This window comes from Pseudophryne corroboree, unplaced genomic scaffold, assembly GCF_028390025.1.
Source record: "Pseudophryne corroboree isolate aPseCor3 unplaced genomic scaffold, aPseCor3.hap2 scaffold_1373, whole genome shotgun sequence".
Lineage (NCBI taxonomy): Eukaryota > Metazoa > Chordata > Amphibia > Anura > Myobatrachidae > Pseudophryne > Pseudophryne corroboree.
Window position 1 is genome coordinate 118,661 of NW_026967999.1, and position 13,222 is coordinate 131,882.

General features: G+C 50.4%; 1 protein-coding gene across 2 annotated transcripts in view; it reads right to left on the reverse strand.

Annotated features, from left to right (window-relative positions):
* LOC134995124 (zinc finger protein 271-like) overlaps window positions 1-12,106 on the reverse strand; it is a 39,445-nt gene extending 27,339 nt beyond the window's left edge. The window contains exons 1-4 of one of the 2 annotated variants that reach the window (XM_063951055.1): window positions 11,957-12,106; window positions 11,504-11,695; window positions 11,106-11,184; window positions 10,890-10,987 (exon numbers count right to left, since the gene is read on the reverse strand). In XM_063951055.1, the coding sequence (XP_063807125.1) occupies window positions 10,890-10,987; window positions 11,106-11,184; window positions 11,504-11,695; window positions 11,957-12,034 (447 nt within the window). In that variant the 5' untranslated portion in view covers window positions 12,035-12,106. The remainder of the gene's footprint in view (window positions 1-10,889; window positions 10,988-11,105; window positions 11,185-11,503; window positions 11,696-11,956) is intronic. The other variant, XM_063951056.1, reaches the window with a different exon arrangement.
* Window positions 12,107-13,222: the final 1,116 nt, after the last annotated feature.

Here is a 13,222-nt window from a genome sequence, read left to right on the forward strand (position 1 = left end):
TAGGGATAGGTGCGGTCCTGTCTCAGAACAAAGAGGGTGAGGAACATCGTCTTATTTACTTAAGCAAAAGGTTAAAAAAACATGAGTTAATCTATGCCACTATTGAGAAAAGAGCATTGATAATAAAGTGGGCATTAGGCACTCTCAATTACTTCTTGCTGGGCAGAAAACTCCGGTTGATCATTGATCATGCCCCATTGAAATGGATGTCTCAGAATAAAGAGCAATGGGAATATAATGATGGTTATTTGTGGTTCTCAACACTGCAAAACATAACATTTTAAGAGCACAGGCCAGGAAGCAAACTGTCCTGTACAGACACTTTGTCTTGTGTGTTTTGTTTGGGGGCTGCAGTTGTTCCGCTCCAAATGTTGAAACCAATGCGGAATATGTAATAGAAGCACTGGAAAGTGACAAACAGGAGCTATGTCTGTCCCAGGTTTTTGGCCTATATATGTTAGAAACTCCAGGAAGATGTGTGTGATTGCTGTGCTGAGAGCTTTTGGGCTATTGAACAAAGCCTTATAAAGGTTCCTGGGAAGTGGATGTGAGAGAGAAGGGAGGGCTCCATCCAAAAGGCCCATTTTGGGTCTTTAGGCCTTCAGCCTGAGAGCAGGCTAATAATGGCTTGCACCTACATATGGCTGATATAAGCTGTGTCAGGGCTTGGCTCGAAGCTCCCTACCTGAGGACACAAGCAGCAGGCTTGTTATTAGACGGTAGTACTGCGCATACAGTATGGTCGGTGTTTGTGGTAAGGGCAATAGATCCTACCACTCAGAGAGGGGAATCTATAGTGTTTAGTTAGTGTTCAGTTGGGCTAGGATTTATTTTAAGGTTTTGTTTTTGTACTGCAAAATAAAACTAGCCACGGCTAGATTGTACAAATACCCTGGACTGGTGTGCTGTTTTCCTGGCTGCTGTGTGTTGGGAGTTGTCCATCTACCCCAAGAGAGGACACAACTATGCTCATCTACTCACATATGAGAAAGACATGGACCTGATGACTATGTTAGTACCCTACTTCTAGCGCTAGGACACTGCAACCAAACATTTTGTGTCATCTCTTCTAGGCGCGACCTATTCCACTCAGGAAAATTCTACATATCGGGCACATAGATGGCTGCCTCACCCGGAACATTTAGTGGATGGAATATATAAAACGTGGAATATTATTACCACAAATAATAGGTTGGGTATTAAATGCAGGAGGTCAGGATGCTGGCTGTCACATGACTGATCGCAGCAACCTGATATTGACAATTCCAACACTGGACAGGGGTAAGTGTTATACCTCTCTCCCTTACCCCCTCCTGGTGTATCGGCTATGGCCAAAATAACCCCTCCCAACCCTGTTTTATGCTTTTTGGCTCTCTAGGTTTCTCTCTCTCTCTCTCTGGTTTTCTACTTGCTGTAATACTAAATCTGGTAAGGTCCATATTAATATCCCAGCACTTAGAATTCCAGTGGTCAGAAAACCCAAAGCAGAATCCCGACACCTGATTGTTATGTGGTCTAACCCTAAACCCATCTCTGTGCAGCCTAACCCTAACCATCCCTGGTGGTGGCAATACCTAACCCCACCCCTTCCAGCAGCCTAACCCCCCCTCCCCGCAACCTAAATCTAACTATCCCCTTTAGTACCTAACCCTAAAGCCCCCTTCTTAGTTACTAATCCTAATACACCCTCCCCACAGCCTAACCCTAACCTACCCCCAGTCAGGAATCCGCATTCTCCATCGCATCACTTCCAGTGAACAGGCGTCTCCTGGCTTCAGTCCCCTGTCTTCGGGGTATCCCCTGTGAATTGGACCTGTGGAACTACAGATCCCAGCAGTTCCGTTCCAGTCTTCAGTCTCCTGCAGCCTACAGCTCACGGTGCTCCACCCGACCAGTACTATCATTTGGTAACCACTGGTTTCAGCCAGCAGCCTGGAGTACACAAGTGCTTCTAGTTAACAGCAATTACTCCTGGTGCACTACTGAGCCCAGCCAGCAATCAGCGGTGCATTGCAGAGTTACTCTCCTGATGAATCATTAGCTCCAGCTAACTCACAGCTGATCTGGGCACCCAATCCAGCGGGGTGTGTTCTCGCAGAGATGCAACATCCAATCGTCACAGACCACGGGGTATAAACTCCAGTTCCTGGCTCCGTCTCATCGCCTCGGACAACGCGTCACACTTGGTGTACTAGTGCGCCTAGTTCCCGTGTTCCTGTTTCCAAGTGGATCCCCTGTTGTACCTTTCATCGGTCACGTCTTCAGTCTTCATTCCTTCAGCCTGCTTCAGATTCCAGCCACAGGTCACTACTTCCATCTGCAGTAAGAGACTTTCCTCAGGTGTGCACCTAATTATCAGCATTCCATCCTGTGCATTGTATCCAGCATTTAACTCTCTTGCTGAGTTAGGACAGTCTCCTGCCTGGGCCGTGCTAGGCCAAAGTATTTCTATGTTATAGAGACTGTGTGCTTTTACAAAATACCGGAGTTCTGCTTTTCTTCAATTATTACTACAGTACAGTACAATACGAGAGGCGCCATCCACCTGGATCCAGACCGCCATCCCCTGCCTGTGATTGCCGCTGCAGCCAGTGCCGGCCTGACCATCACGCGGAGTAGAGGGCGCCATGTTATGGAGGGCGCTGCCGCTCTACTCGAGTTCTGTGGGGCCGCCTGCCAGCTGTGTGTGGAGTCCATGGCATTGGACTCCGTGCAAGCCCAGGTGCTGCTGCGCTCCGAGGCTGAGCAGGACCTCTGCATAGTTCCCTCCCCCAGCAAAGGGACACACTCCCGGCCATTAGAGATGCGATGAGCAGTTCTGCAGAGGGAGGGAGAATCGATGACAGCCGCCCCCCCCTCCCTCCTCTCTCCCTTTCTTCCGCGCAGTGTGTAAAGCACAAATGGGAAGAGTGCGGCATCAGGGAGCTGCGTTGAGATACTGCAGGGCGTCAGCAGCAGTTTCACAGCACCTTCTTCTTGCACCACTGGCTCTCTGCACACCGAAGACGCTGAAGCGTAGCCAATATCATATCATAGTACCTGCAGAGAGTGGAGTCCTGTCCCTGGTTACCAGCCTGGGGAGGTGAGATTGGCTATTTGGGGTCTGCTGGCTGCAGGGTAACATGGAGGTTCAGTAAGGCAGGGTGTAGGAGGACATGGGGGTGCAGCAAAGAAGGGTGACATGGGGTGCAGGGTGTCATGGGGGTGCAGTAAAGCAGTGTGCAGTGATGTTAAGTGCTGTATGGCTGAGTGCAGGGTGACATGTGGGGTATGTAGTTGTGATCCCGGTGTTTGGCATCCCGACAGTCAGAATACAAGCGCCGGTCCGCGGCAGATTAGAAATAGTAGCACCGTGTTCATAGGAGCCACAGTGCCGCCGACCACAGCCGCCTCCTCCTTGCAACGCTGCCTTCCCCCTGCCTCCACTTACACTACGCCGCCGCCGCCCTCAGCCGCCGTAAGTCCTTCTCTGCCTCCTCTGGACCACATCGCAGACAACAGCATCCTCAGCACCGCCGCTGCTAAATCGGTAATCTTACCCCGCTGTCTTTCTCTCTCCCTAGTCCCTATTGTATGCCCCTGCTGTCCCTCTCTCTGTCCCTATGCCCCTGCTGTCCCTCTCTCTGTCCCTGCTGTCCCTCTCTCTGTCACTCCCTGTCCCTGCTGTCCCTCTCTCTGTCCCTGCTGTCCCTCTCTCTGTCACTCCCTGTCCCTGCTGTCCCTCTCTCTGTCCCTATGTCCCTCTCTCTGTCCCTATGTCCCACCTGTCCCTCTCTCTGTCCCTATGCCCCTGCTGTCCCTCTCTCTGTCCCTATGCCCCTGCTGTCCCTTTCTCTGTCCCTATGCCCCTGCTGTCCCTCTCTGTCCCTATGCCCCTGCTGTCCCTCTCTCTGTCCCAATGTCCCTGCTGTCCCTCTCTCTGTCCCTATGCCCCTGCTGTCCCTCTCTCTGTCCCTATGTCCCTGCTGTCACTCTCTCTGTCCCTATGTCCCTGCTGACCCTCTCTCTGTCCCTATGTCCCTGCTGTCCCTCTCTGTCCCTATTTCCCTGCTGTCCCTCTCTCTGTCCCTGCTGTCCCTCTCTCTGTCCCTATGTCCCTGCTGTCCCTCTCTCTGTCCCTATGCCCCTGCTGTCCCTCTCTCTGTCCCTATGTCCCTGCTGTCCCTCTGTCTGTCCCTATGTCCCTGCTGTCCCTCTCTCTGTCCCTATGTCCCTGCTGTCCCTCTCTCTGTCCCTCTCTCTGTCCCTATGTCCCTGCTGTCCCTCTCTCTGTCCCTATGTCCCTGCTGTCCCTCTCTCTGTCACTCCCTATCCCTGCTGTCCCTCTCCCTGTCTCTATGTTCCTACTGTCCCTCTCTCTGTCCCTATGTCCCTGCTGTCCCTCTCTCTGTCCCTATGTCCCTGCTGTCCCTCTCTCTGTCCCTGCTGTCCCTCTCTCTGTCCCTATGTCCCTGCTGTCCCTCTCTCTGTCCCTATGCCCCTGCTGTCCCTCTCTCTGTCCCTATGCCCCTGCTGTCCCTCTCTCTGTCCCTGCTGTCCCTCTCTCTGTCCCTATGTCCCTGCTGTCCCTCTCTCTGTCCCTATGTCCCTGCTGTCCCTCTCTCTGTCCCTATGTCCCTGCTGTCCCTCTCTCTGTCCCTATGTCCCTGCTGTCCCTCTCTCTGTCCCTATGTCCCTGCTGTCCCTCTCTCTGTCCCTATGTCCCTGCTGTCACTCTCTCTGTCCCTATGTCCCTGCTGACCCTCTCTCTGTCCCTATGTCCCTGCTGTCCCTCTCTGTCCCTATTTCCCTGCTGTCCCTCTCTCTGTCCCTGCTGTCCCTCTCTCTGTCCCTATGTCCCTGCTGTCCCTCTCTCTGTCCCTATGCCCCTGCTGTCCCTCTCTCTGTCCCTATGTCCCTGCTGTCCCTCTGTCTGTCCCTATGTCCCTGCTGTCCCTCTCTCTGTCCCTATGTCCCTGCTGTCCCTCTCTCTGTCCCTCTCTCTGTCCCTATGTCCCTGCTGTCCCTCTCTCTGTCCCTATGTCCCTGCTGTCCCTCTCTCTGTCACTCCCTATCCCTGCTGTCCCTCTCCCTGTCTCTATGTTCCTACTGTCCCTCTCTCTGTCCCTATGTCCCTGCTGTCCCTCTCTCTGTCCCTATGTCCCTGCTGTCCCTCTCTGTCCCTGCTGTCCCTCTCTCTGTCCCTATGTCCCTGCTGTCCCTCTCTCTGTCCCTATGCCCCTGCTGTCCCTCTCTCTATCCCTATGTCCCTGCTGTCCCTCTCTCTGTCCCTGCTGTCCCTCTCTCTGTCCCTATGTCCCTGCTGTCCCTCTCTCTGTCCCTATGTCCCTGCTGTCCCTCTCTCTGTCCCTATGTCCCTGCTGTCCCTCTCTCTGTCCCTATGTCCCTGCTGTCCCTCTCTCTGTCCCTATGTCCCTGCTGTCCCTCTCTCTGTCCCTATGTCCCTGCTGTCCCTCTCTCTGTCCCTATGTCCCTGCTGTCCCTCTCTCTGTCCCTATGTCCCTGCTGTCCCTCTCTCTGTCCCTATGTCCCTGCTGTCCCTCTCTCTGTCTCTATGTTCCTACTGTCCCTCTCTCTGTCCCTATGTCCCTGCTGTCCCTCTCTCTGTCCCTATGTCCCTGCTGTCCCTCTCTCTGTCACTCCCTATCCCTGCTGTCCCTCTCTCTGTCCCTATGTCCCTGCTGTCCCTCTCTCTGTCCCTATGTCCCTGCTGTCCCTCTCTCTGTCCCTATGTCCCTGCTGTCCCTCTCTCTGTCACTCCCTATCCCTGCTGTCCCTCTCCCTGTCTCTATGTTCCTACTGTCCCTCTCTCTGTCCCTATGTCCCTGCTGTCCCTCTCTCTGTCCCTATGTCCCTGCTGTCCCTCTCTCTGTCCCTATGCCCCTTCTGTCACTCTCTCTGTCCCTATGTCCCTGCTGTCCCTCTCTCTGTCCCTATGTCCCTGCTGTCCCTATGTCCCTGCTGTCCCTCTCTCTGTCCCTATGTCCCTGCTGTCCCTCTCTCTGTCCCTATGTCCCTGCTGTCCCTCTCTCTGTCCCTATGTCCCTGCTGTCCCTCTCTCTGTCCCTATGTCCCTGCTGTCCCTGCTGTCCCTCTCTCTGTCCCTATGTCCCTGCTGTCCCTCTCTCTGTCCCTATGTCCCTGCTGTCCCTCTCTCTGTCCCTATGTCCCTGCTGTCCCTCTCTCTGTCCCTATGTCCCTGCTGTCCCTCTCTCTGTCCCTATGTCCCTGCTGTCCCTCTCTCTGTCACTCCCTATCCCTGCTGTCCCTCTCCCTGTCTCTATGTTCCTACTGTCCCTCTCTCTGTCCCTATGTCCCTGCTGTCCCTCTCTCTGTCCCTGCTGTCCCTCTCTCTGTCCCTATGTCCCTGCTGTCCCTCTCTCTGTCCCTATGTCCATGCTGTCCCTCTCTCTGTCCCTATGTCCCTGCTGTCCCTCTCTCTGTCCCTATGTCCCTGCTGTCCCTCTCTCTGTCCCTATGTTCCTACTGTCCCTCTCTCTGTCCCTATGTCCCTGCTGTCCCTCTCTCTGTCCCTATGTCCCTGCTGTCCCTCTCTCTGTCCCTATGTCCCTGCTGTCCCTCTCTCTGTCACTCCCTATCCCTTCTGTCACTCTCTCTGTCCCTATGTCCCTCTCTCTGTCCCTATGTCCCTGCTGTCCCTCTCTCTGTCCCTATGTCCCTGCTGTCCCTCTCTCTGTCCCTATGTTCCTACTGTCCCTCTCTCTGTCCCTATGTCCCTGCTGTCCCTCTCTCTGTCCCTATGTCCCTGCTGTCCCTCTCTCTGTCCCTATGTCCCTGCTGTCCCTCTCTCTGTCCCTATGTTCCTACTGTCCCTCTCTCTGTCCCTATGTCCCTGCTGTCCCTCTCTCTGTCCCTATGTCCCTGCTGTCCCTCTCTCTGTCACTCCCTATCCCTTCTGTCACTCTCTCTGTCCCTATGTCCCTGCTGTCCCTCTCTCTGTCCCTATGTCCCTGCTGTCCCTCTCTCTGTCCCTATGTCCCTGCTGTCCCTCTCTCTGTCCCTATGTCCCTGCTGTCCCTCTCTCTGTCCCTATGTCCCTGCTGTCCCTCTCTCTGTCCCTGCTGTCCCTCTCTCTGTCCCTGCTGTCCCTCTCTCTGTCCCTATGTCCCTGCTGTCCCTCTCTCTGTCCCTATGTCCCTGCTGTCCCTCTCTCTGTCCCTATGTCCCTGCTGTCCCTCTCTCTGTCCCTATGTCCCTGCTGTCCCTCTCTCTGTCCCTATGTCCCTGCTGTCCCTCTCTCTGTCCCTGCTGTCCCTCTCTCTGTCCCTATGTCCCTGCTGTCCCTCTCTCTGTCCCTATGTCCCTGCTGTCCCTCTCTCTGTCCCTATGTCCCTACTGTCCCTCTCCCTGTCCCTATGTCCCTACTGTCCCTCTCTCTGTCCCTATGTCCCTGCTGTCCCTCTCTCTGTCCCTGCTGTCCCTCTCTCTGTCCCTATGCCCCTGCTGTCCCTCTCTCTGTCCCTATGTCCCTGCTGTCCCTCTCTCTGTCCCTATGTCCCTGCTGTCCCTCTCTCTGTCACTCCCTATCCCTGCTGTCCCTCTCTCTGTCACTCCCTATCCCTGCTGTCACTCTCCCTGTCTCTATGTTCCTACTGTCACGCTCTCTGAATTTTGTCTCATTCCATGTGGTATAATGTGAATTTCGGCTCATACTGTGTGATATAATGTTATTTTCGGCTCATACCGTGTGTTATAATGTGATTTTGGCTCCCACCTGTCACGATACGGGTATCTGGACGCCATTACCTGCCGTTCAGGTGTCTTCTGAGACTGGTCCAGCGTTCCAAGTCCGGATCTCATCTGTGTCAACACTCTGCACATTCCTCCTGTCATTCTGAGACACTACCACAGCGGCGCCATGTTTGAATCCAACATGGCGTCTCCCGTCCTCCGCCGCCGTTCCTGTGTTATTGCTGCAGGTTCTCAGAATCGTGTATCATGCCTGCCGCGGCCTCCGCTGCCCTCCAAGTGTCTCGGCATGTAACTGTCATCTGGCGTCTCCTGTCCTCCGCGGCCGGCGCCGCCATTGTCACTATGTTTGCACATTTAATTTCAAACCAGTTTTCCCTCCAGGTTCCAGCATGGGTGCAGCCATGTTGGATTTGATCACATGCTCCAATTCCTCCAATCCACCGTCTCTGGAATCTGCATAATTGCCTAGCCAATGCCTGCATAGCAGCAGGTATAAGTATCCTATGTCTGGGCCAGATAGATGTCAGTGCTTTGAATGTCATACCTTGTTCCAGTCTCTCTCTCCTGTGGTTTGTTTCTCCAGGTTCCAGTTCCTGTCTCCAGCATCCACAAAGAGACCCGCACCTGCTTTCCATCTTGCGGTGCAGCCTGACTCTACAGTCCTCCGTGGCTGTCCAAGTTTCCAGCTATCTACTATCTGCTTCCAGCATCCAGCTTTCAACCGATTCCAGCTTCTACAAAACACTGGTGCTGATCCAGCGGATCCTATCTTACCAGCAGTATCCACTACCACCGGTAATCATCTATCAGCTATTCAGTTTCTACGCTCCCTAGCATCTCACATCATCCACTCTGTGTTTTATCACCTGGCTGGTTCCATCCAGCATCCACTCCGTGACTTCAGTACCTGGCTGATTCCATTCAGCATCCACCTTGTGTTTCATCACCTGGCTGGTTCCACTCAGCATCCACTCCGTGTCTTACCACCTGGCTGGTTCCATCCAGCTGATACAGCAGCTTACTCCAGTTACAGATTCACCTGTTACAACTACTGGCATGTTCCTCGGCTATCTCCACTACTACAACCAGGCCTGGTAAGGTGATTTCATAAAAGGGCTATAACATCTGTTCTAACCTACCAGTGCTCTGAGATACCTCCTATGGTTATGTGATCCAGGAACTGTATTATTTGCCACTGTCATTGCTAACCTTGAATGCTGCTTGTCATTTCACGGAGTCTGTTAAATAAACTTTTATTTTGAATATTAAACTGGTTGTCATGGTCACACCTTCGGGTAATCAATCCTCACTTACATGTCCAGGGGTCTGATTAAACCTCCCAGGTTTAATTTCATCTCAGCCCCTACAACTGAGGCTTCCTCCCATCAGCCTAAAACCCTCAGTTGTGACACCACCGTGTGCTATAATGTGAATTTCGGCTCTTTCTGTGTGCTATAATGTGAATTTCGGCGCATACCATGTGCTATAATGAGAATTTCGACTTATACTGTGTGCTATAATGTGAATTTTGGTTCATATCGTTTGCTTTATGTGAATTTCGGCTCAAACCGTGTGGTATAATGTGAAAGGGGCACCAGTACTAGATAGTATAAGGGGCCCTACTATTGTGGTGCATAATGTGTATAAGGGGTATATGGAGTGGTAAACTACACTGAATGACACCTTTTGAGTGGTCACGCCCCCTTTTCCAGAGGGCGTAACCTTCACTTTTGCATACCCCCACTTCAAAATTTCCCCTTCGACCACTGGCTACAAGTGACCTGTCTAAGGTGGCTAGAAGTTAGGGGCGCCAAACTGAGATTTTATCTTGCCCCCCCAAACAAAAAACATTCTGACACCCCTGTTCACAACACTGTCAGGCAGATGACAGTATCGTGAATAAAGGCACTGAAACGTTGCTGGGACATATTGCGGTAGTAAGTGTATTTCTATATCTGTGAGTGCTGCACCTCAGTCTCTTATATACTTGTTCATTTGCGGGCACCCAGACCATTATACAATGCTTGGGACAGCCGGACCTCTGGTGTTTATGTGTGTATATATATTATATTATATTATATTATATATATATATATATATATATATATATATATATATATATATATATATATATATACACATACACATACACACATAAATATATATATATATATATATATATATATATATATATATATATATTTTTTAAGAAAACAGTAAAGCTTTTGCATGAACCCGAGTGCCCTCCCTGAAATTGCCAATTTCAAACCTTTTCCTGTACTTATGGGCAGCGCTCCACGGATTGCAAAGAAGTATGCACATAGCAGAAATAGCTTATCAATGTTTCAGGTGCTGTAATACTGCATCTTACGATGCATCTGAAACGTTGTTAAGCTATTTATGCGTATGTGCATACTTCTTTGAAATCCGTGGAGTGCCACCCATAAGTACAGGAGTCTATCTATCAATATCTATATATAATATATCCAAACATTTCCCTAATCATAACCCCCAATACCTTATACCAACCGTAATAGCCTATCCCTAATACTCTACCCCACACCCCTAACTAACCCTAATTCCCTAGCATAAACCACTAAAACAACCCTAATGCCATATCCCAAATATCCTAGCCCAATCCAGTAAACTAACCCTAGTATGATTACCACTAACCAAACCCTGATACTCCTTTTCACCTCAGGCGTTGGGTATTGAAGTGTGTGTGTGTGTGTGTGTGTGTGTGTGTGTAAGGGGGGGGGGGGGGTGGGCAGCGGTGGAAGTGTGCCTAGGGTGCTGAGAAACCTTGCACCGGCCCTGACTATTCATTGTATATCATCCCATCTGTTTCCAACTACTATGTCACCTCTGACACAATAAACACCAGTGCTTATGCGCAGTACTTTTATCAAGCCTCCTTGTTTTATACACCGCACCAGCCCTGACCCACTAGTGCCCCCTCTGGGAACAGACAAAAACCAGAAACCTGACACCCCCACAGCCTAAATCTAATCCTCCCACTGCAGCCTAAAACGGACCTCGCCCGTGGCCTAACCTTTCCCAGCCCCGTCACACTTATGATTGTGCTATGTGAAAATAATAATAATTGTGCTATTATTAATATTATTATAAAGGCAGAGTCACTTTGGTATATTGGCGAGACCCTAAATCCCACCTACCTGATCCTCCTGTGGGATCCTGTGATTCTCCTCTGTACAATCCTGGGAATACAGAGGACGGGGACATCTCTCTGGGGTATCTCTGTTACTGGGCCCATCTGTAGGAGACACACAGTGACTGAGAACAGTGTATATATGTGATTATCAGGTGATGTGTGTATATAGGGGACCCCATACCTGCTCTCCCCTGTACAATACATAACAGTCTCCTCTTACCCAGTGATGTGAGGGACCGGTGATTCTCCATCATCATGTCCTTGTACAGACCCCTGTGTTCCTCTACATACTCCCCCTCCTGCATGGAGACATAGACAGTGACATCCTGACACCTTATAGGAACCTGACACACAGTGATACAGTCATCACCCAGACACGTCCCCTGGTGTTACTGTATAATGTCCCACTCCCAGCAGTCACCTCTCCAGTCATCACCCAGATGCTTCCCTGGTGTTACTGTATAATGTCCCATTCCCAGCACTCACCTCTCCAGTCATCACCCAGACACGTCCCCTGGTGTTACTGTATAATGTCCCATTCCCAGCAGTCACCTCTCCAGTCATCACCCAGACACGTCCCCTGGTGTTACTGTATAATGTCCCATTCCCAGCAGTCACCTCTCCAGTCAGCAGCTGAATGATCTTGTTAGTGAGTTCCAGGATCCTCTGGTCATTGTGTCTCTCATGTATCTGTGAGTGAGGGGGAGGCACCGTGATGAGGCTCTGGGCCACACTCAGTCCAACTGACACATGGGGATGGCTGCAAGGTGTCTCACACTCACCGGATGTCTTCTTCACTATTGTGTAATCCTGTGTATTGGGGAGACACAAATTATCACTGTATACACTCAGATCCCCTCCGCAGTCATGTCCCTGTATTATTACTAAAGATATTTGATGTCACTGTGACACTCTCAGATCCCCTCACCTCCCCAGTCATGTCCCTGTATTACTATAGATATAAGTGATGTCACTGTGATGCTCCAAGATCTCCTCACCTCCCCAGTCATGTCCCTGTATTATTACTATAGATATACGTGATGTCGCTATTATGCTCCCATTGTCTCTCACCTCTCCAGTCAGCAGGTAGATTATCTCCAAAGTGATATTTAATATGTTTTCTGTCATCACATTTTTATCCTTGTCCATCTTCAGATGATCAGTAACTGGTGTTTTATTGTCTATAGTTTTACTCCTGTAGGTATATTTCTCCTCTTGCAGCCCTGCAAAAAATAAAAATAAACAAGGTATTTATGAAGATTATTTACATTATCTTTATTTTCAAGTCTTTTTTTTTTATTAAACCTGGGCAAACCTGCTGTGTAACCTCAGCTGCCCCAGCTCTGCTCTGTACTATTATACTTACCCACGTACAGGTCCCCAATCATTATTCATCAGGGTCCAATTTTATAACGGACACAGCAATACAGAAAGTCCATGATTACAATATCAGGATGTGCAAAACACACAGCGCACAACTCATCATCCAGGGTTTATATGTGATGTACAGAGAGGACCTGTATCAGGAAAATGCACCAGCCACAGATTTCACTATTATACGTACCACGTACAGATATATAATACAGCACAATATACACACACTGCACCACACAGAGGTACGGCAACACAGGAGGGATTATTACATGCGACTGAACCCAAGAACTCAGCCTGACTGTGGATGGGGGACTGACCGAGTGATCACCTGGAGGGTCTGTTTATCACCATAGACTATGAGGTGCTGTTATATGCACTGATATAGCGCTGCTATTATTCTTATGCTGCTGAGAAACTGTACCATATATGTATTATTAACAACACTATGACCTATTAGGCTGGGCTAAACTTATTATTATTATTATACTTTTTTTTATATGGCGCAACATGGCATCCGCAGCGCCCAATTATGAGGGAAGAGGACCCTGCTCTTCAGAGCTTACATTCTATAAGGGAGGGGCACATAGACAGGGGTAACACAGATGGACTAGGAAGTGATCAGAGGGTTAGGACGAGATTTGGCTGGGTTTGCTGTAGTAGTGGGTCTTTCAAGTTCTGTAGAGAGGTGGAGAGTCTGAGGGGGAGAGGTAGAGAACTCCAGAGAAAGGGAGCAGCACGTGAGAAATCTTGGCGATAGGAGAGGGAGGAAGTAATCAGTAGGCAGGAGAGTCGGCGGGCATTAGCAGAGGACGGGTGGGAGTGTAAAGGGAGATAAGATAAGAGATGCAAGAGAGAGAAGCTTGAAGGGAGTTAGGGAGGACAGTCAGGAGATTACAGTAGTCAAGTCTAGAGATGACCAGTTAAGGGGGTGTGGTGTGTGTGTGTGTGTGTGTGTGTGTGTGT